The sequence below is a fragment of the Pangasianodon hypophthalmus genome, chromosome 18 (genome assembly GCF_027358585.1).
Source record: "Pangasianodon hypophthalmus isolate fPanHyp1 chromosome 18, fPanHyp1.pri, whole genome shotgun sequence".
Taxonomy (NCBI): domain Eukaryota; kingdom Metazoa; phylum Chordata; class Actinopteri; order Siluriformes; family Pangasiidae; genus Pangasianodon; species Pangasianodon hypophthalmus.
The window spans coordinates 15,428,411-15,452,846 of NC_069727.1; the positions used below are offsets into that span (position 1 = coordinate 15,428,411).

The following is a 24,436-nucleotide window of genomic DNA, read 5'->3' on the forward strand; positions in this document are numbered from 1 at the left end:
ATAACACCAACACTGCAGATACGCACAATAACACCGACACCAACACTGCAGACACGCACAATAACACCAACACTGCAGACACGCACAATAACACCAACACCAACACTGCAGACACGCACAATAACACCGACACCAGCACTGCAGACACGCACAGTAACACCAACACCAACACTGCAGACACGCACAGTAACACCAACACTGCAGACACGCACAATAACACCGACACCAACACTGCAGACACGCACAATAACACCAACACTGCAGACACGCACAATAACACCAACACCAACACTGCAGACACGCACAATAACACCAACACTGCAGATACGCACAATAACACCGACACCAACACTGCAGACACGCACAATAACACCAACACTGCAGACACGCACAATAACACCAACACCAACACTGCAGACACGCACAGTAACACCAACACCAACACTGCAGACACGCACAGTAACACCAACACCAACACTGCAGACACGCACAATAACACCAACACTGCAGACACGCACAATAACACCGACACCAGCACTGCAGACACGCACAATAACACCGACACCAACACTGCAGACACGCACAATAACACCGACACCAGCACTGCAGACACGCACAATAACACCAACACTGCAGATACGCACAATAACACCAACACCAACACTGCAGACACGCACAATAACACCAACACCAACACTGCAGACACGCACAATAACACCAACACTGCAGACACGCACAATAACACCAACACTGCAGACACGCACAATAACACCAACACCAACACTGCAGACACGCACAATAACACCAACACTGCAGACACGCACAATAACACCAACACCAACACTGCAGACACGCACAATAACACCGACACCAACACTGCAGACACGCACAATAACACCAACACTGCAGACACGCACAATAACACCGACACCAGCACTGCAGACACGCACAATAACACCAACACTGCAGACACGCACAATAACACCAACACTGCAGATACGCACAATAACACCGACACCAACACTGCAGACACGCACAATAACACCAACACTGCAGACACGCACAATAACACCGACACTGCAGACACGCACAATAACACCAACACTGCAGACACGCACAATAACACCAGCACTGCAGATACGCACAATAACACCAGCACTGCAGACACGCACAATAACACCAACACTGCAGACACGCACAATAACACCAGCACTGCAGACACGCACAATAACACCAACACCAGCACTGCAGACACGCACAATAACACCAACACTGCAGACACGCACAATAACACCAACACTGCAGACACGCACAATAACACCAACACTGCAGACACGCACAATAACACCGACACCAACACTGCAGACACGCACAATAACACCAACACCAGCACTGCAGACACGCACAATAACACCAACACTGCAGACACGCACAATAACACCAACACTGCAGATACGCACAATAACACCAACACCAACACTGCAGACACGCACAATAACACCAACACTGCAGATACGCACAATAACACCAACACTGCAGACACGCACAATAACAACAACACCAACACTGTAGACACGCACAATAACACCAACACCAACACTGCAGACACGCACAATAACACCAACACTGCAGACACGCACAATAACACTAACACTGCAGACACGCACAATAACACCAACACTGCAGACACGCACAATAACACCAACACCAACACTGCAGACACGCACAATAACACCAACACTGCAGACACGCACAATAATAACAACACCAACACTGTAGACACGCACAATAACACCAACACCAACACTGCAGACACGCACAATAACACCAACACCAACACTGCAGACACACACAATAACACCAACACTGCAGACACACACAATAACACCAACACTGCAGACACGCACAATAACACCAACACCAACACTGCAGACACGCACAATAACACCAACACCAACACTGCAGACACGCACAATAACACCAACACCAACACTGCAGACACACACAATAACACCAACACTGCAGACACACACAATAACACCAACACTGCAGACACGCACAATAACACCAACACCAACACTGCAAACACGTAGAAAATGCTTAGAAACTTTTAGTCAATAAAACAAATCATTGTGTTTTTATTTTTTAATTTTTCCTTCTTATTGCTATTATTTTATCAAACTTTTTTTAAATTGTGTGTAAATATGTATATCTGTAATTTAATGTTACCAATGCTTTTGCAATGTAAAGCCTTTTACCATGCCAATAAAGCTACTTGAATCTGAATCGGAGAGAGAGAGTTTGTGTGTGTGTGTGTGTGTGTGTGTGTGTGTGAGTGTGTGAGAGAGAGAGAGATATTGTGTGTGCTCTTCTGCTTTACCTGGTGAGTAATACCACACACACGTGTGTAAATAAATGTGGTGATCTTTACACAGAGTAATTCTGTGAACTCTTCACACTTGGGTTATAACTGTTTAAAAAATACTTCCCAATTGTATTTATTATTCTGATGAGAAATTGCTAAAAAATTATCCAGAACTGTTCTCTCATTTTTTCTCATTTTTAATACTCCCATTTTTTTTCCCTTCAGCTTCTTTACTGTTAAATGGATGCATTTTGCTCTTAACTAAGAGGTTTAAAGAAAGAAGACTGAGATTTTTCAGGAGAAAAATACACAGAATGTTGCTGACCAGCATCCATCTTAATGGCAGGAAAACAATAATGTCATTCACTTTATTCACGTCTAGTACATAGCAACACTCAGCACTATCCGGCTGTGGCTTCTTTGCGAACTGTTTTAGTTGATGGAGCAAAAATAAAAATATTAGGCCAAACTGTGTCTGAAATATCAGTCGGTATTCATTTCTTGTTTATAGAACTGTTGTATAAAAGCAATATCACACTTGCAATCGACAACAGCATTCTCGAAATATTGCTTAAATATAATAATATTTAGAATAATAAATTGAGCTGTAGAAACAGGTGGTTTTGCAGGTGCTAGAAATTGAATGAGAAATGTGTGCAAGAATTTTGTTCATCCATCCATCCATTTTCTATACCACTTATCCTACACAGGGTCACAGGGAGCCAGGAGCCTTTCCCAGGGGACTCGGGGCACAAGGCGGGCACAAACACACATACACACACAAAGATCCATTCACACACTTCGGACAATTTAGAGATGCCAGTCAGCCTACAACGCATGTCTTTGGACTGGGGGAGGAAACCGGAGTACCCAGAGGAGAACATGAACATGGAAACTCCACACACACAGGATGGAGGTGGGAATCAAACCCCCAGCCCTGGAGCTACAAGGCAAAGGGAATGTGTCCTCACTGCAGCCTGTAGCACGATCATGTGTTGGATTACATCCACTATGTACTGGATGTTCTAACCCTAACCGATATATTGTCTCTGCCGTCGATCAGTCCGTCATTTTCTACAACGTTCCTGTCGAAATAAATTTGCTAAATAAATTTGCTTGATTAAACATTCTTGACATTATCGAACCTTACTCCGGGGCATGTGTGTTACAACATCCAGAACGTAGAGGATCTAATCCATTACAACATCGGGGGACCTCTTGGGGAAACGTGCTAACCACTACGCCACCATGCCCCCCAAGAATTTTGTTCACACAGTGAGTGGTGTTGGGTTCGAACTGTGAAGGGTTTGGAAGAAGTGATCTTTCTATTGTGAAATTGCTTGCTGGAAAATAAAACCAAAATATTATCAACCAGCTTCTCTAAGTGAATGTAAGTGTGAATTGACTGAATTCTTTTTAGAAATTGACTATATGAGCAGCTCATTTTGAAGTTTTGAGACTCTAATCTGGATGTCAGAAGGAAGTTTTTGAGTTTCAGAATGATGCTTCAGGTCAAACTTCAGAGTAATCATGGGACTAAGTGAGTGGGTTGTGCAGGGTAGCATTTTGCTCCAGTCCTGCAGGGGGCGCTGAATACATGCTGAAACCAACACCAGCATACAAGACTGAGGAGAAGGAGAAGGAGAAGGAAACAAACTGCACAGGAGAGAATCATTACCAGTGAATACTTACACTCAAGAGTGTTTTCTGCTTGTGTTATGAGAAGTTTAGGCATCTGGAGTGAGGAGAAATTAACAGACAGGATTAAAGATGCAGGCTCTGGAAGAAGGTAAGGGTTTTGTGTTTACTGCCAGTGTTTCAGTGCAGTATATACTGATCATCATGAACTATAGTGTGTGTGTATGTGTGTGTTAACTGTACAATGTCTCCACTTTGTGCCTGTGTTTAGGTAGTGCCTTGTTTCTGCACTGTGTGATTTCTCCTCTCAGACTGCTCTCTGCAGCCATGTGGCATCTGATCCAGCAGGAAGCAGTAACACACTACGGCATGCTGGAGGAGTTTGTGTCTCTCATCACAGACACTGTCCCTGATCTGCTGAGCTACAGACAGAAGACTCAGCTCACCATGGGGCTCAGAGCAAGGGTGAGCAAAACATTACTGCATGACACTCAGGAGAGGCTCCTGGGAGTACTCAATCTCATAAATATCAGTTTATCTGTCATCCAGGCTGAGGCTGGGTCTCTGGAGGGCTAGTGGTTAGGTCTCGGCGCTCTCACCATGCGGCTCGGGTTCGATTCCCCAGTCACTTGGGTTGCGCACGATGATGCACTCCCAGTGCCGGCCCCAAGCCCGGATAAAATTGGGGAGGGTCGCGTTAGAATGGGAATCCGGCATAAAAGAAAAACTGTGCCAAATCAAATATGCAGACTAATGATCTGCTGTGGTGATGCCTAACGTAAGCAGCTGAAAGAAGAAGAACAACAACTACATCCAGTCTGAGGCTACAGCAAGCACCGGCTCACCAAAACTGAACAATTGAAGTTTGGAAAAAGACCAGATAATCTTCAACTATCCAGTATTGGTGAATCTTTTCCTCCTGAAGCCTCCGATTCTTGTTCTTGGCTGACAGGAGTAGAATTCGATGTAGTCTTCTGCTGTTGTGGCTCATCCACCTCGAGCTTCAACGTGTTGTGCATGCTGAGATGTTTTTCTGCTCACCACGTTTGTAAAGAGTGAGTTCCTCAGCCTTGTGATATTATTTAAAAAAAAAAAAAGTTTTAAAAGCTTGGTCTCTTTTTTCCAGCTTGTTCTGGAGTTATGTGGCATGAAGACTCCGGCTGATCCAGATACAGTTCAGGTCCATTTACAGCGGATCGAGACAATTGTCGCACTTCACAAGGAACTGGAGGTCAGATATCTGTTCTTCATTTCGCTTCGTTTAGTTTTATAACTTAATGTGTAGTGACTTCTTAGTATACGTCTTCTAAGGTAAAGATGTAGTTGTAAGACTGCTAGACATTTTGTGTTTCTGAAATAGTTCAGCCAAAATGATTTCACAATGTACACAATTTTACACAAAATGTAGTCAATCAGCAAAGATATGTTTAATGTCTGATTAGTGTTTCATTAGAGCTACAAGGGAAAGCTTCTAGCTACCAGTTTAGCATTGTACAAGCCATTACTTTGAATGTTTGAATCATGCGTCCATGTTTTTTTTTTTTTTTAATCTTTGAGTTTCTGTGTTATAGTCAGGTGATACGGATGTGGAAGAATCCGCAGCAAACTTTGTGGCTCTGGTGCAGATTTTAATGAAGGACCCAGCTGAGAGAAGCATCTTCTTTAAGGTCAGAGGTGCATTATCTCAGCTTTTGTAATGTTTGTAAAAGATACGCACTCTTCTATTTATGGTATACAGTTATTTTTATGTACATTTTGGGTGAAAACATATCTTGAATACTTTATTCCTTTTTGAAGGATGTATATCCCTTGCAGTATGGTGTGAAGTTCAATACGGCGTTACAGAAGCTGATGTGGCTGTTCCTGTCTAGACTAGAAAATGCTCTCCCACAGCCTACTATGGAGGAGGTATTAAGACAGTATCATAGTAGTAGTACGTCGTTATGTAAGTAGTTATTTTTTATTCATGTCTTTATTCTGTGCTGATGACAAGAAAGGAGCTTCATGGATTTGCTCTAGGTGGGTTAGTCATGTAAATGGGTGTGATCAATTTTGTTGCATCAGGGTGTGTTATGGTCAGGGCTATGTAAGCAATCAGCCAAGATTAAATCACAACTGCAGGGAATGAATTAGAGTTTGGAATTGTATTGTAGAAAGTGCCAGCTTTTCAGATTAGGGGTCTGTGCAGGACCTTCATGTTTTTTCCTCATCTCTTTGACTCATTGTTAGAAAAAGAGGCGGCCTTGATAGTGCCGTAGTTTTGAACCATTCCCCTGTAGCTAAGGCAGTATTCTCAGCATCATTGTCCTGTTGGAAGGTGAACCTCCACCCCAGTCTCAAGTCATCCATTTGCCCCAAACTCTCAACCCTGAACAGTTTCCCAGTGCCTTCTGATGGAATGCATTAGTACAACATGATGCGCCCACCACCATGTTTCACTGTGGGGATGGTGATTTGTGAATATTTATGTAAGGCACTGTAGGTTAGACCAGTCGCTCTGAAAGTGGGGTCTGTGAATTTTATTATTTTGTTACAGAAGTCGAAATTACAACCCATTATTATTTATTACCGAGTTCTTATTATTAATGACCTATTTGACTAATCCCTTGAATTGAATGGGTTCAGTCCAAATGTCAATATCTCAAGAACACATAACCTATAAATAGTGTCAACTTGGACGTATTGTGTTCTGTTGGTGGAAAGTTCAGGCAGTAAAAGTTCTGTAGCTTTCATAAAGAGTACAAGTATAATTGTTGCACCACTGATCATCTTGTGGACATTTTCGTCAGCAATAGATTGCACTGCACAATCTAATAACACACTTATTCATAACATAATACACACTCTCCATAGAATCAAATATCATTTCACAAAGAAATGAAATCCTAAACTGCACTGGTTGCATTTATGACCACCTGGTCATAGCCCAGGAATGAGACGGCTGTTGCATTTTTTTTGAAGTGTAATGTCAGATAATAGATAATTAGATAATAAATAAATAGACAGTGATACACTGACCAGTGTTCCAGTCTGTATCGTGACTCATTGGACTTTTAACTGAGACAATGACTATGAAGATAAAGTGCAGATCGGCAGCGTGCATGCCAGGTGAACTGCGTACAGCTCTTTTTATACATGCATTCACTCATAATAAATGATCTGGAAAATAATTTAAAAGCCCAGTTAATTAAGAAGCAGAGCAAACTTGGTTGGCTTTGACTATATTTTTGTTGTTTTCTGCTTTTTTTCCGCCCAGGCTGCCCATATGCTCAGCACAGCACCTACAATCATGGAGGAATGTGTTCAGTCTCTCTCACAACCTCAACAAATGAGAAACGTTCTTAAATACCAAAGAGAAGCCAATGCAGAAATGAAAGGTTATCATTTTTCATGTGTTGACCTTAAATTGACCTTTTCTCTTTGTTTGGTCAAGACCCTATGTCCTATATAAAGAGAAGGGGAGAATATTGAGTAAAAAAAGTTTTCAAAAAGGTGTTATTGTGGGTTTTTTTTCCACATATTTAAATTTTTATGTTTAATTCCTCTTTTCAGAAACTACACAGTTATGGTCCAGTGCTCCTGATGATTGCATACTCTCCTGTCTCAGGAGTCCTCGATTAGTGCAAATTCTTCTTGGAGAACAGACGCCTCTAGACACCCAGTCAGAGTCGGTGCTTGACTACGTCCCTTCATATTGCCAAGAGGTCCAGGTAGAATCAGTGGTTATTGCCCAGTATGTTGAGAATGAACTGGAGACGAGCATATCTGAGGAAAATGATGACAGCATACAATATGATGCACAGGAGACCAAAGAATGTGATGCAGTAGTCACTAAAAATTCCACTGAAGTTGTTTATGAAGAGATCGAATCTCTGGACTTGCACACTGTGGACATTGATTTGGGTGAAAGATCTGAAAAGCAAGATCCTGTCCAAGTCAGTGTTGTGGACATGGAAGCTGCCGATGGCGGAGAGAAATCCCTAACTCCTCAAGAAGAGAAGGGAGTGGTGAAGATTCAGAAGGAAGCAACAGATTTGGTTAGCTTGTACACGATTAAACAACCTTTTGTTAAACTAGACAGGCTTGATCTTTCTGGTAGACAATTTTCTAAGACTTTTAACCCTGGACCAACAAAACGAGGTCGAGGCCGACCAAAGAAGGATCCTCAAAATAAAACATCGTGCAGGAAGAAGCAGGAAGAGGACAAAAAAATTACGGTTCCATGTGCATCAATTAACAGGTATGACTTTATAATAATAATAATAATAATAATTTTAAAGTTTAATTTATATAGCACCTTGTCAAACCCAAGGTCGATTTACATATTGTGACTGGTGACTGCACTGATTTTCTATTCTATGCAGGCCTACAGGACTCAAAAATGGCGACTCCAGCATTGTTCCAAAGTTAAAGAAGACATGTAAGAAGTATTTGATTACTCTTCATGCTTATTTACAGTAACCATTAGGTCATAACTATGCCATGCAGTTGGGTTTAGATCACTAATATGAGGCTTCTACAGCACTTTTGTGCTTACAAAAAAAAAAAAAAAAAAAAAGTCGGCTCATGTAACATGTACACTGTAACTATAATATTGTTGTTACTTCTGCCAGTTGTGCCAGGTAACTTATCTATCTCGAGCTATGAACAACAAAGATAAGAATGATTGCTATATTGGAACATCCTCTTCCCATGAGATTACAACGTGTGGTGTCTAGAGTCACATATACATAGCTGCTGTTATCACCTCTTGTGCTTTTCTGTGAAAAAAAAATGACAGGAGGTGAAAGACATAAAGCCACCAGGCAAGTGAATGCTTCAAAGTTCTTGCCTCATGGCTTGCTCAGAAAATCTCTAATTAATTTCACACTCAGTTGTAGACCTGACAATAAATCTAGCTTATTTATTATATGGATAAAGGCATTTTCCACTCGTTTTTAATTCCTGTGCTAACAAATTGACATCAAATTAACATTTCTGTTTGTCTGCTTAGATTAGAGGTGAACACTGGTGATATATTAGTCACAAATAAAGCAGTTTTGATTCATAAAAACCTGGAGATTTGTCCATCCCTGCACTGTACTGCATGAGTTACTTTACCAAATCCAATATTTGTGTTTCCATTCTTTGCATTTTTCCTAGATACAGTAGTAAAAGGAGCATCTGGGGAATATGCCTGCTCTCTGTGCTCCTTCCAGGATGGTGAGGAGATCCAGCTGCACCACCACCTCATTGTTCATCATCCAGAAGAATACAAGCGACTTTGTGTGCCTGAAGAAGGAAAGGACCCTCAGGACGTTGTGAGCGCGCCTCATGAATCAGAAAAGCAGAATAGCCCTGTCAGTAAGGTTCGGTCCTACAGAGGAGTTCCAGTCTGTAAAACGTGCCCCACTTGCGGCAAGACGTTCACTCGAAGCTCAGATATGAGAAGACATCAGGTGTCTCATACAGTGGAACGTCCTTTCGTATGCCGGAATTGCGGTAAGACCTTCAGGTACACCTTTGATTTGAGAAGACATCAGCAGCGTGTGTGTGCTCATAAAGATTATGTGGTAGTGTACCGGAGAAGGGGTGAAGTCGCGGAGGATGGAAGTGTAGAAATCAAGGTGGATGATTCAGGAGCTGTGTGTCAGGATCTCCACAGCTCTGTCAAAACTAGTGAGAAAGCAGAATGTTTAAGTTCAGACTCGGTCATAAGTGCTGGCTCTGGAAGTCAGCCCAACTCCCAGATGTCCACAGAGAAGCTTGCTGTGAGGGATGTATCAGAGCCCACACATGGTTCAAGCTCAATCCCAGTCAACTCGCACTCGAGACGACACTTGAGATCCCCTTCATCTGACCATCCTCATAAGTGCTCTCAATGCGGCGAAGGCTTCAAGTACTCGTACAATCTCAAAAAACACGAAGATGTTTGTGAAGGGAAAAGTCAGTGCACAGGTTCAGCACTTTCCAAAGAGCAGGAGTCTGACACAGCTGAGCCTGGGACTGATGTCTCTCCAGATCCTTCACTTCAAGAAACCTTATATTTGGATGAGCAAGAACAACAGGGGAATGTTGCTCAATCCACAAAGACTCCTTCGTTTCTGACCTGCAGTCAATGTGAGAAGAAATGTAAAGACACTTACACACTAATAAAGCACAAGCAAATTTGTGACAGCAGTGAGCAATGCTTCAAGTGTGTGAAATGTGATGCTTTGTTCAAGACAGTGCTTGATGTCCAGAAGCATGCGCAGATTCACTGGGGTGAGGACCCGCTGCAGTGTTCGCGCTGTGGGAAGTACTGCCTGAGTTCGAGTGAACTAGCAAGGCATAAGCTGGCGCATGAGAAGGAGAGCAAGCATCCCTGCACGTTGTGCTCTGAGACTCTCGAGCGGCTCGACTCGCTGAGAGAGCACTACCTCAATGTCCATGATTTCAAAGGACCCTACCAGTGTTCCAAGTGCGACAAAACTCACACAGACCTCAAGGCTATAGTTAAACACATGAAGACGCATAGCGAGGAGCGGCCTTACCAGTGTTCTCATTGCTCGAAGAGCTTCAAACAGCGCAGTGCACTCACTGTACATGCAAAAATTCACTCCGGGGACAAGCCTTTCCTCTGTGAGGAGTGTGGGAAGTGCTTCAGCAGCAACATCAGTCTTCAGAGGCACTCAGTGTCCCACAAAACGGAAAGACCATACACATGCTCTCAGTGCAAGAATCGCTTTAAAACGTGCTACGCTCTTCATAGCCACGTGCTAAAGCATACGACGGGAGCGAGCATTCCCTGCGAGTTCTGCGGGAAGATGTTCCTCCGAGCGTCTGCACTGTACAGACACCACCGGACCCACACGGGAGAGAGGCCGTACAGCTGCCCTAAATGCAGCAAGACGTTCCTGACCAAGGGCGAGGTCGCAAAACACATGCGCTATCATACGGGAGAGCGGCCCTTCCGGTGCACGCTCTGCTCTAAGACCTTCACACAGACGTGTTACCTGAGCGTCCACATGCGGATACACACAGGAGAGCGGCCTTACACGTGCAGCATTTGTAAAAGAGCCTTTGTTTGCAATACACACTTAAAAAGACACATGCTTGTGCATACACAGGAAAGGCCGTTCAAATGCGACTGTGGAAAGGCTTTTAATCAGGCACATCCTTTAAAGGTGCATCAGAGAAGTCAATGTCTCTTACGAAAGAAATAGCTTTAATTAAACATCTCGGGTTCTGATTCTTCCTTCACAGATACACTAAGACCTTTAAAGACCTACAGCCATATATTATGCATCTCAGGATGTTGCCTAGATTTCTTTATATCTCATTTATTGCATATTAGGATACGTGTTTTATTGTAAATGCTTCAAGATTCCAGAGAAACTTTATTTGTCCTCAAGATAATATGAGAAGTTTCCTTTTTAGGTTTTCATGCAGCACAAAAGAGTTGGCTGACACTACTCAATTCCCAAAAAAATATGGATGATTTACAGTTTTGATTGACAAATAAAACCTCTATTTGCTCTATTCTGGATCTGTAGCTTTTGTACTATATTCACAGTTGGTAATAATAATTTACATCTCATATAAATATAAAAATAAATATAAATATCTGTTTGAATAGAACACAATTGAGAAAACGTTACATTACAATTTTACACACATAATGCATTACATTTACAAATACAGTAAACGTCATTGTAATCATTTGCATTTCCTAATAGATGTAGAAATGATTCAAACATGTTCTTTTGGGGAAATTCTGGAAAACTAGAGAAGATATTGTGCATATAATATAGGTAAAATGTATCTATGTAAATTATGATAATAAATTATCTACTATTATAGAGAAGCATTACTGATGCATTATGAATGTATAAAGCACTATCCTAATGACCTTAGGATCTTAATATCACCTTAGCAATTTTATCACTTAATGGACTTGTTTGCACACCATATAATTCCTTTTGCGTGTGTTTGTGTGAGAGAGGTATACACAGATAGCGGTGGATAAAAATGATCACAGGATAGATGCTTAAATTTGTCAGAAATGGAACACGAGTCCATTTGAACAACAAATTTCCTGTCAAGTGAACGTTAATCTTTTACACTACACAGGGAATAGGGTGTGGTTTCAGACAGAATCACAGAATAACTCATTTGTTTGTTCATTTTTCTTCAGTAACTGTTTAATTCTGTTCTGGAGCAGAGTGGAGTGGAGTCTATCCCAGGAAGACTGAGCACAACGCAGGAATATATCCATCTCTAAGAGCGATTTAGAATAGCCAATCCACCTACGTGTGTGATTTGTGGAAGTACTTGCAGGAAACCCATATGGATACAAAGAGAATCTGTAAAACTCCACAGACAGGAACTGGAGGTCAGGAATTGTACCCTGTACCCTGGAGCTGTGAGGAACTGCTCCACCTTGCTGCCTATGTTAATATTTATTCCTGTGGAATGAGAAATGTGCCACTACAATCTGGATTTAAAATGTATAGATCTGAATGTTATGGCAGGAGCCCGTTGGTACAGCGAGTAGTGTCGCTGCCTCACAGCTCCAGGGTCCTGGGTTCAATCCTGAGCCTGGGTTACTGTCTGTGTGGAAGTTGCATTGCCCTGAAATGGACAGGTGTCCTATCCGGGGTGAGTTCTTCAGCCTTGCACCCAGTGCTGTCGGGATCAGCTCCGGATTCACCCTGATGAAGCGGTTACTGAAGAGGAATGAATACACATTTATGTATTTGCATTTGTAAGTGACGTTGAATTACATCAAACTGAAATTGTATTCTGTGGTTTGAATTTGTATCCAAGGTTTCAAATTCACTTTTATAATAATCAGGTGTAGAAAATTCATTTTTTGGCCCAATCTGTTTCAAATTCAGTTAATCAAAAACAGATTCAAAATTTTCTACATCTGATTATAATGAATTTAAATCCTCACACCTCTGGGGTTGGGGGTTTGAATCCTGTCTCCATCCTGTGTGTGCGTGGAGTTTGCATGTTCTCGCCATGCTTTGGGGATTTCCTCCGGGTACTCCAGTTTCCTCCCCCAGTCCAAAGATGAGTTGTAGCTGATTGGCATTTCCAAATTGTCTGTATTGTCACCCCATGCTCTGCGATGGAGTGTCCCATACCTTGTGCCCCGAGTGCCCAGGGATAAGCTCCAGGCTCCCCTGTGACCCTGTGTGGGATAAGCGGTACAGAAAATGGATGGATGGATGTAATTCAAATAAAAAAACTTAACTTAGAAATTCAAATGAAAATTCAGGTTTGTCTGCAGGGTATAGGGGCACATTTCTCATTCCATATTATTCACATTCATATTATTATTGAATAATAGCATCTGTCTGTCAAAAAAAAAAAAAAAACTTACACTCCCAATAAGTTGAAGGATTTTACATTTTACCTAAATGAGATTTTTGATGAAACCGACCTTTTATGTTTACTCTAGGTAATAGGTTGCAAAAGATGAGTAGGCTACTTTTATTTTGATATTTTGTGTTGGAAAACCAGCTGCACTCAAGCGCTAGTGAGTATGCACTTGACTAGCCAATCATAACGCAGGAATTCTTATTAGAAGCCAATCAGAATGCTCGGGAGGCGGGATTTTTCGGAATACAAGCATGCCAGGTTCGTTGCCATGGACTTCCTCATCCCAGGAAGCACCTGTGTTGTGTTGTGTTGTTGTGTAGTTGTTTCACTGTGCGCCTAGAAAACGATGCTTTTAAAAGATAAAATAACCTGGGAGTGAAAAATAATTGAGAATTTGGCATGAGCTGCGTTTAAGGGAAGGGTAACAGGTGACGACATTTTTTTAATCCAGCTGTTTTGAAGCTCAGTTGATGCTGCTGCTGCTGCTGCTGCTAGTTCGCTAGCTGGGATGCTGCACTGGCCTTGAGCTGTGAGTGTCCTGATTAAAAGGCATCCTGGATGGTGGAAGTGTGTGTGTGTGTGTGTGTGTGTGTGTGTGTTACACTAAATGATCTTCATGATCTTTAGGATTGGTACTTGATGGGTGGAGGCAGACTATCTCTTTGCCCCCTGCAATGAGGAGAAGGTTCTGTCCATCCCTACAGGAGGAGTGATGGCTGGGAAGGTGAAGTGGGTGACCGACATAGAGAAATCTGTACTTGTCAACAACTTCGAGAAGAGAGGATGGATCCAAGTGACCGACACCGAAGACTGGAACTTTTACTGGCAAGACAGCAGATTTTTTTTTTAAATCAATATAAGCATCTATACACTTAAAGGAAAAGTCCACCCTGAAACACTAAATATCCATCCGTCCATCCATCCATCCATCCATCCATTTTCTGTAGCACTTATCCTACACAGGGTTGCGAGGAACCTGGAGCCTATACCAGGGGACTCGGGGTACAAGGCAGGGGACAATCACACACACACACACACACACACACACACACGCACACACATTCACACACTCCGGACAATTTAAAGACACCAATCAACGTACAATGCATGTATTTAGCCTGGCAGAGGAAACTGGAGTACCCGGAGGAAACGGAGTGAACAAGCAAACAAACACTAAATAATAAATATATTTATACTGAAATATTTATGATGTGTTTAATGATTCTGGTGCGAATCTGTTGGTTGGTGCTGTATTGTTGTTATTCCCATGAGAGGTTAGAAGTCGTGTGCCGTGCCGATGTCACAGGGGGACATTTCTAGTGCTGTTAATAGGGGGGAAAAATCTAAAACATAAGGGATAATGATTTCAGATTTCATTTTTAGCTGCTGAAAAGAAAAGAGCAAAAGCTTGGTTTCTCAGTCACCATTTTCAACGTTCAGTGTCATGTTAACGAGAAATAGTGGAGACGGAAAACTTTGGACTCGGAGTACGTGATCTAGAGATGATGAGCATGTTGGCGGAGGTATGAGCATGAAAGTTGAAGCTTTGGAGAGTACAGATGAGGAAGTAAGAGAGCTGGCCTGACTAAAGGACTAAAGTGCTGCTGCATCGCTCGCTTTAGGTGGCGATAAACCAGGGCTAATTTCTACTGACGTCACTATCAACAGATCAGACGTTAACTCGGAAATTAATCATAAAATAAATCTTTTACGCCGCTGTAATTGAAACTGGTTATAAATATTGTTATGCAAGTTGTTCCCAGTGGATTTTTCCTTGAAGCTGATTTGCATCATCAAATGTTTTTTGTGTGTTTTTCCTCCTATAAAGCTCACCTTGGTCATGATTGAATGTGTCCTCTGCAGGATGAGCATCCAGACTATTCGCAATGTGTTCAGCGTAGACACGGGTTACCGCCTGTCTGATGATCAGATGGTTAACCACTTCCCAAACCACTATGAGCTGACCAGGAAGGATCTAATGATCAAGAACATTAAGCGCTACAGGAAGGAGTTGGAGAAGGAGAGCAGCCCTCTTGCTGAGAAAGATGAAAATGGGAAATATGTTTACCTCGGTACTCTTCACAACCTGTCTGCCCACACGTCTGTTTTGTCAAAATGGGTACTCTGCTTCGTCTTAGCTGTCTCTTTTTGTCTGCTGTGGACAGATTTCGTGCCGGTGACGTTCATGCTGCCAGCGGACTACAACCTTTTTGTGGAAGAATTCCGTAAGAGTCCATCCAGCACATGGATTATGAAGCCTTGTGGGAAGGCTCAGGGCAAAGGCATCTTCCTTATCAACAAACTCTCACAGATAAAGAAGTGGTCACGGGACAGCCGCACTTCCACGTAAGATACACTAGGGGAGGTAAAAAATGTCACATAGCATGGATCTATCTATCCATCATTCATATATCTATATATATATATATCTATATCTATATCTACATATATATATATATAAAAAAATCGCTGTTTAGATTTTAATAGGCAAATACATAAGAGTCTATGAATGGATCATTATTAGAGTGATTATAATGTTTCTAGCATGTTATATGTTTGTCAACAGTTCTTTTAACCTTAAAAGATGAAGTGTGTAGCTTTTTAGTTCTTTAATAACCATGTAGAAAGACGTATCATGGCCATATTCATATACAGTGTGCTCACCTCTTTCATTGTCAGTACAAGATCTTGACCAAAAATTGATGCACCTCTTGATGGAAATAACATCACAACATTTATTTCCATCAAGCGGTGCACCAGTTTTTGACAATGCAAGAGATGAGCACTGTTTAAAGTCTCCTCCAGCACATCCCAAAGACTTTCACCGAGGTTAAGGTCAGGACTCAGAGGTGCCAATTCATGTGTGAAAATGATTCTTCATGCTCTCTGAACCATTCTTTCACAATTTTAACCCTGATGAATCTTGGCAGTGTCACACTGGAATATGGCCGTGATACGTCTTTCTACATGGTTATTAAAGAACTAAAAAGGTACACACTTCATCTTTTAAGATTAAAAGAACTGTTGCCAAAAATATAACATGCTAGAAACATTATAATCACTCTAATAATGTTCCATTCATAGACTCTTATGTATTTGCCTATTAAAATCTAAACAGCGACTTTTTTTTTGGCCGGGCAGTACCACTGGCCAGTATGCACTGTGGCAGCACCACAGTGCATAAAATCATGCAGATACAGGTCCAGAGCTTCAGTTAATGTTCACATCGAACATCAGAATGAAGAAAAAGTCTGATCTGTGTGACTTTGATCGTGGCATGGTTGTTGGTGCCAGATGGGCTGGTTTGAGTATTTCAGAAACTGCTGATCTCCTGGGATTTTCACACACAACCGAAACATCTTGTTGATGAGAGAGATCAGAGGAGAATAACCAGACAGGTTTGAGCTGACAGGAAGTCTATGGTAACTCAAATATTCTCTCTTTACATCCGTGCTGAGCAGAAAAGTATCTCAGAATGCACAACACATCAAACATTGAGGTGGATGAGCTACAACAGCAGAAGAGTACATCAGGTTCCACTCCTGTCAGCCAAGAACAGGAATCTGAGGCGCAGACTCACCCAAAATGGAAAGTTGAAGACTGGAAAAGGAACAGGTGATTTTTTTTCCCCCTATTCTTCAGCTGTCCAGTTTCGGTGAGTCCGTGCCCATGATAGCCTCAGATTCTTGTTCTTGGCTGACTGGAGTGGAACCTGATGTGCTCTTTTGCTGTTGTAGCTCATCCACAGCAAAGTTCAATGTTTTGTGCATGTTGAGCTGCTTTTCTGCTCACCACGGTTGTAAAGAGTGATTATTTGATTTACTATATATAGATTTTCCCCATTCTGATGTTTGATGTGAATATTAACTGAAGCTCCTGACCTGTTTATGCAGACCATAGAATTACTCTTGTGTATGAACATAGGTAATTAAAATTGATAATTCAATCATTTGCTCGTTAACTCATTTTTTCTTACTTATTTATAGTCAGGTGTGAATCAGTACATTGTTCACAGCTGCATATAAAAACACTACGTAAAGCTGAAATCATCATGATTGTCAGCACTCAGCTGTGAGAATGTCTTACTTTCTGTCTTCAGGTTCATGGCAGCTAACAGTGGAAAGGAGGCGTATGTGATCTCGCTGTATATCGATAATCCGTTATTGATTGGTGGGAAAAAGTTTGATTTGCGTCTGTATGTTTTGGTCACAACCTACCGGCCTCTGAAGTGTTACATGTAAGTATTGATCAGGAGCCCTAGATATCGTTAGCTAGTGTTTTATAGCAATTATTTAAAACTGGACAAATTTATTTATGATGCTGTTCTTGCGTTTTTCAGGTATAAGCTCGGCTTTTGTCGGTTTTGCACTGTTAAGTACACCCCCAGTACTAGTGAACTGGACAACATGTTTGTGCATCTGACAAATGTGGCAATCCAGAAACATGGGGTGAGTATCATGTCAAGAGGACAGTGTTCGCTGTCTGTGTTTGTATGTGTATATTTACTCCTATGTGGTCATTTGTGTGCCTGACCACAGAATTTAAAATGTTATTTAAAAAAATATTTCCATCAAACAGGTAACGAAGCATGCTTTAGAAGAATCTCTAAAACAGTAGCTAGTATGGGTTGCATTACTTTATCTCCATGATGTCTTTGATGGGAGTCTTTTAGACGGAAAAATAAAATAACAATACAGTCAGTCAAGCAAGCACGATGCTGCAAAGTAATTCATTTCTTACTGTAATTATACACTTATACCTAGATTACAGGGATGTTAAAGCCTCACTGTATATTTGCTTACGCTGCAATATCAGTGTTTTCTAAATAATTACACCACAACATTGGTGAACACTGCTCGCTTCTGATTGGTTAGAAGGTGTTGATTAATTTTCCGTAGCTGACAATAGTGCTGTCTGCAAGGTTTATATAAATACACTCAATCTAAGACTTTATTGTGTATATAGAAACAACGTACACAGAGATTTGTATCTCAGACGTTCCATATAAAAAGATTTTAAAAAATGTGTTAATATGGTGAAGTTTTCTGTCAGGAGACATTAATTTAGCTTTTTTGGAAGGAGCCTCCAGTGACAGCGCTTTGTTTGAGTTGAAGCTGTTCCTTTAAAGTTTCTGACACAGGAAAGACTTTGTAGTTTCTCAGTGTGTATTTTTATCTCATTAACTTCAAGAGAGAGAGAAAAAAGAGAGGCTCGTGAGGGACCAACTGTTTATAGCTGTTATAACGAACGTGATAACAGGAATTCCATAGCATTAAATGTATCTATAAATGGATAAAAAGTGTGATGTATCATTATTTAATTAATACAAAATCGTAATCATTATCAATCAAACTGCTGTGGTATAAGAGGAATAAGACACTTCAGACCATTCTGTTACGGGAAAGTAATCAACTTCGCTTTGTTATGGGGCTCATCACACCACACCGTCGTTCATTATTTTCCTATAACAGCACGCGCCATTGCGTTTTATTCCTTAGAGAAATAAATCTACATGTAACAGTAAGATCTCTGTGTGTTGTGCAGGATGATTATAATCCTGTTCATGGAGGTAAATGGACAGTCAATAACCTGCGCCTGTATCTAGAGAGCACCAGAGGAAAGGAAGTCACTAACCACCTCTTTGACCAGATCCACTGGATTGTGGTACAGTCCCTCAAAGCTGTGGCTGTGAGTGAAAACACACACACACACACACACACACACACACACACATGCACATTTTACCAATTAAATATATTACTTTATATTTCACTATTACCAATACTACTTTGAAATTGCTAACACTATTGTGATAAAATTATTTTGGTCAAAATAGCATTATATACATGAATACAGTTTTCATGTAGAATGTTGAAAGAGACGTAATCAGTGTTTCATCAGCGTGAATTCAGCCAACGCCTTGGACCCCTAATTTCAGATGATTTCCTCAGCCTGCTGCTATTTCAGGTTGGATTATGTGGGTAGAATTTCAGTCTTATAATCAGAGGTTTGAGTTCAAGCCTTGCACAAGATAGTTGTAAATGTTTTCACGTTAAAGCTGACGCCCTGCACCTTAACCTGATTATCTTTGCTTTAATTTTAAGTCCAATGTCATTGCTGAAGCAGCAAAAACCATCTGTGCCCACATACACACTGAACCTGTCAGTCATATTGCTCTGGTTCTCTCTTCTTTCAAAGAGACTCTCCTATTGGTAGTTGACACAGGGAGGAGATTCTTTTCATAACACAAATGCATTTGTCAAAGCTCAGTATACGTCAGATCTGTGGTTGAGATTTAAAAAGCATTTTTTGGGCACAGTGGCGCAATCATATTTCTGTAGTGTCCACATCTGTGCATAGCAAATGTATAGAATTTTGTTTGTATATAATGCTAATAAAGAATGTGTCTAGGTCAGCGTCATGTGTTGTAATGTTTATAGAAGCACAATGAGTTCTCGATAACTGGGTCAAAATTCCTATTCAGACTATATACACCTTATATAAACTCTTCTATATAAAAACTTCTTTAGTGTAATATCACATGTGAAATTAAATAGGCCTGGCAGAAAAGTAGACTTGTAGTATGTTATTTCCTAACATAGTAACTTTTTCACCACACAAGCCTGTTACATTAGTGATATTTAAATTACTTGATTATGATTTCCACTGCATTCACACTACAGGAAATTCCACACGTATAATCTGAAAATAAATTTGTTAATGAAATTTATTGTTTTTTTGAATCTGTACTTTGTGGTAATTGTAAAATGAGGCACTGTGTCTGCCTACGTACAGCGTTTATTTGTAACGTTAATGGAATTCTAACCACAAAGCACACTTTACCTAATGCTTCCTTTGTTTCCTGTCTCTCACAGCCTGTTATGATCAACGACAAACACTGCTTCGAGTGCTACGGCTATGACATCATTATTGATGACAAGCTGAAGCCGTGGCTTATTGAGGTGAGTATTGTTTCCAGAGTATTGTAACTTAGATGACATCATGTTTTCCAAAGAGTCGTTTCAGTTGTTGGTGCGTGTGCTGGAACTCTTCAGACTTGTGTAGAAAAGGACAAATAATCAAATTTTTCTTGTCTCATGTGAAATAATACATGAATAAGATGTCATTTATGTTTGTTCCAATACCATTTGAATTTGCTTATTAATATGATCACTATAATTATTACTGACTTGCTCCATTTGGATGGCATTAGTGTTACATCTCGAGCTCAGCTGATTGCCTTATTTACAGACGCTTCTTGGTAGTTTTATGTCCATCTGCATTAGCAATGACAAACATCGAAATGATCTTGTTTTTGCTCCAGTGGGGCCCAGAAGTGTGAGAGCACTAGTGAAAATGCTTCTATTTTGCATTCCTTTCTAATTTAATACAACAATTTTCATTACAAATTATATAATTGACAACAAATTGAGGGAAAAGTAGGATCTTTGAAATATTTACACGAATTTCATAGTTTCTTAGTACTCGACACGTCCCCGTTTTGCTTTATTGACAGTGTGCACTCAAGCTGGGACGGACTCCACAAGTTTGTGCAAAACCTTAGATTTTAGATCAAATTCATGAGCATGTCGACTGAACACACACTTCAATAGAAGAGATTAGGCATGAGGAAACTCTGACAGATTTGCTTACATTATTAGAAATAGTGCAGAATCCTGAATATTAAATATTCAAGATATTGAACAATTACTTACTTTGTTTTAAATATTTCAGAATTCTCAAACCTTCTGTTTATTTCCAATTTTAAATAAAAAAAAAATCCCAGATTTTAAATGTAGTCCCAGACTTTTAGACCCCACTGTATGTAAGAGTGATCTGATCATTTTAATCCCATCCAGAAAAACATCAGTATTTTACAAAATATTGCCTTTTATGTTGGAATACTTTTTTTTTTTTTTTAACCGCTGGTGGGTAATATATTTAGTCATCTTTGTGCACATATCCAAATTTTGGTTCGTCATAATGACATTTACAATTCATTGCAAAAAATTATACCTTATCAAGTAAAAATGTCATGAATATAGGCAAGATTGTATTGAATTTGTATAAAATACTGTATTATTATCTTGAATATAGGCAAAAAAATTATATTAAGTATAATATATTATAAAAATAAATTATATTAAGTATATCTTGAATAAAGGCATGTTTAACTAATAATTATTAATAATTATATAATAATTAGACAAATTTCAAGCTTTAAATTTTCTTAACTTTCTCTTTTTAATTTTTCTTTCTAGCAGATAATTTTGCTTCTTTCTATAAATGAATGCTTAAAATTTGACAAATTATCTGCCAGTAGAACATGACTATTTTCAGCTTGAAATTAGTCTTGAAATAGGTTTAATAATCTTATATTTGGATTATCGTAATCCTGTATTAGGAAATACTAGAATAACTTGACTGTATTCAAGATATTTTCACTTATTAAGCTTATACTTATTTAACTTAACTTAAACTTAAACCTTTTTTGTAACATATAGCGTTCTACAAAGAAATAAATATTCTCGTGTAATCCATGTGTGATGCCAAATTTCAGAGTTCATTCCTAGCCAGCTGCACGGGAGAATTTTATCACAGATCAGACATGCAAATGTTTCACTACAGATAAGTAGAAAAGCAGGTCTTGCTCAGTGATTTGTGAGGATGGAGTGTATTTTAGGCATAGGTGTAGCAGTTTACAGTATGTTCACACTATTTACAATAATAAGCAGTTCAGTGGGAAAACCCCAAGAAGATAGGGTTACAAGTGTGGGTATGTGGCATGTGTCTGTAACCAAATCAGATGTAGCGACAAAATTCTGAGGTTCTTCCCTTAGTGGCTAATGGTTTGCTTTAGAGTATAAGGGCCTAGCGATGAAGTAGGGCGTGTGTATGTGCGTATTCAAACATGTAGACTACACCCACCACTGCAGCACAGTGATAATGTAATACATTTCCTGTAGATAACGTCCTGGTTCGTAACAGGACATGAGAAAACACCTCTGAGTCAGTATGCTCATAAACCCTGCCTATCACCACTCGTACAGACGTTTGTGTGTGTGTGTCTGTGTGTCTGTGTGTGTATGTGTCTGTGTGTCTCAGGTAAATGCCTCCCCTTCACTCACCTCCAGCACTGCGAATGACCGCATTCTGAAATACAATCTCATTAATGACACACTCAACATCGTTGCCCCGAATGGTGAGATCCCAGACTGCCGATGGAACCGCAGCCCGCCTAAAGAGGCTCTTGGCAATTACCAAGTCCTGTGAGTACCTGCTTCTTCCACCAATAAGGATACACAGCATGTGGTACAGTCCGTGACTAGCAACCATCAGTAAAATTACAGATTACAGAAAGCATAAACTGTAGCATGTTTATTTGTTTTTAAATAATGTCTCATTGATATCCTTATTGAGAAGCACAGAATTGATCATTCTGGCACAAATGCTTGTAGATCTGTAGATGTGAATCACATAGGTGTAGGAGAAAGTTTAGAATAAATATCAGAAGGTCCATAGGTGGAGTCCACATATACAGTATACAGTGTGTGTGTGTCTGTGTGTGTGTGTGTGTATATATATATATATATATATATATATATATCCTGAGCTCAAGTTATTGTTGGTGTGGGTTTCCTCTGGGTTCTCCAGTTTCCTCCCATCTCTCAAAAATATGCCAGTAGGTGGATTATCTACTCTAAGTTGCCCCTAGGTGAGAATGAATGTGTGCATGTGCATGGAGCCCGATGATGGATACCTTCATCATAGGATAAACATGATCATTCAGAAGAATTTTGTATTAATTTCCAGTGACCCTTCCCTCTACGAGTAAAAGTAGACTGAAACCATGCCAGCAAAATCCTACGCTATAACACGGCCACCATTTTCCCTCTAAATTTTCACCCATCTATATATAAAATACGTCTGTGTGAAACTTGTATGTATACCACATGCTGTTCACATCTGTGTTTACACTTTTCTGTCTCTCTCAGTTATGATGAGGAACAAGCTATGAGTGAGAATACAGATCGTGACCTCCGGAGTCGCTCAGGTCAGTCACTCGGGTCAAAGAGCACAAAATCTGGCAGTGTGCGTCCAGTCACGGCCACCTGGAAGTGAGATCGCCATCCTAACCACAGAGCTGACTTTTATTTCCTCCCTGTGAAGAAGAAATGGACTGTGGGAACATGGAAGCTTTGAATGAGAAATGAAAGAGAAATTACCTGCACATTCTTGCATGATGTTAAGACTACAGTGAAGACTAAGAGAGACAAAAGAGTCCCTTTTGTTGCATGAGAAATTTTAGGATTTTTGACAATTTTCACAAGTGAAAAGAAAGTGAGAACCAAAAATTGTGGTAAAAGTTAAAAAAAGGAAACGTCAGAAAACATCCTCACAATTTCACATAAAACTAGTTAAATTGTCAACTAAACAGCGTTTCTTGGTATTTTGTATGAAATGTCACTTAGTCACTTTTTTATGTCACTTATTTATTGTTTATGCAATATACTTTAAAAATATATGCTGATATTTATGAAAAGGTGTCAGTATTATGTCTTCTGAGTAAGAAAACAGAAGAGAAACTTTCCAAAACATGATATAAAATCTGACCACATTTGTTACATCTGGCCAGTAATGCAACATCCTTTAAAGATGAAGTGCTCAACCTGAAGATGGAATAAACTGTCCAAAATGTCTCTGCTCTGTGTCTTGGCTTGTTTAATTTCATGACCTTGAACATTGTCACATTAACAGCTGTGCCACTCAGTCATCAGATATTGTGACCTATTGAACTTGTTATAAAATTAACACACAACACAAGTGAATATGATCTCCCTTAGCCACAAGTCAGGTTATTTATGGATGTCACTTTGTTTTTCTTTGTTTTCCATTTTGTTGTCCTTCTTAAGGCTTAACGATAAGTAAAGTGCTTGTAGTGGGTGTAGTGACACTATTTCACTGCATGAGATCAAAGTAAAATGGCCTGACTACAACATCCATGATGTCACTATTCGATTTGAATGACACTTCCACTGATCACCCATAACATTAAAACCACTGACAGGTGAAATGAAGATCTTA

The 24,436-nt window shown here is 40.1% G+C and overlaps 2 protein-coding genes across 5 annotated transcripts; both read left to right on the plus strand.

Annotated features, from left to right (window-relative positions):
* The first annotated feature begins 3,814 nt into the window (after nt 1-3,814).
* On the plus strand, nt 3,815-11,503 carry LOC113532336 (zinc finger protein 658B). Of its 2 annotated transcripts, none has more exons than XM_026923683.3 (9): nt 3,815-4,154; nt 4,275-4,468; nt 5,130-5,234; nt 5,575-5,670; nt 5,801-5,911; nt 7,260-7,380; nt 7,556-8,243; nt 8,368-8,423; nt 9,152-11,503. In XM_026923683.3, the coding sequence occupies exons 1-9, from the start codon at nt 4,136-4,138 to the stop codon at nt 11,185-11,187; spliced, it is 3,426 nt and encodes a 1,141-aa protein (XP_026779484.3). In that variant the 5' UTR covers nt 3,815-4,135; the 3' UTR covers nt 11,188-11,503. The 2 variants fall into 2 exon arrangements, with proteins under 2 accessions (XP_026779484.3, XP_026779483.3); XM_026923682.3 differs by having other exon boundaries at nt 3,818-4,154; nt 9,146-11,503.
* A 2,032-nt stretch (nt 11,504-13,535) lies between these two features.
* On the plus strand, nt 13,536-24,051 carry ttll1 (tubulin tyrosine ligase-like family, member 1). 3 transcript variants are annotated; one of them, XM_026922652.3, is made up of 10 exons: nt 13,555-13,880; nt 13,979-14,176; nt 15,215-15,423; nt 15,517-15,697; nt 17,451-17,588; nt 17,691-17,799; nt 18,896-19,039; nt 20,227-20,313; nt 22,457-22,620; nt 23,347-24,051. In XM_026922652.3, the coding sequence occupies exons 2-10, from the start codon at nt 14,064-14,066 to the stop codon at nt 23,471-23,473; spliced, it is 1,272 nt and encodes a 423-aa protein (XP_026778453.1). In that variant the 5' UTR covers nt 13,555-13,880; nt 13,979-14,063; the 3' UTR covers nt 23,474-24,051. The 3 variants fall into 3 exon arrangements, with proteins under 3 accessions (XP_053097712.1, XP_053097711.1, XP_026778453.1); XM_053241737.1 differs by having other exon boundaries at nt 13,536-13,779; nt 15,215-15,697; XM_053241736.1 differs by having other exon boundaries at nt 13,538-13,880; nt 15,215-15,697.
* The last annotated feature ends 385 nt before the right edge of the window (nt 24,052-24,436 follow it).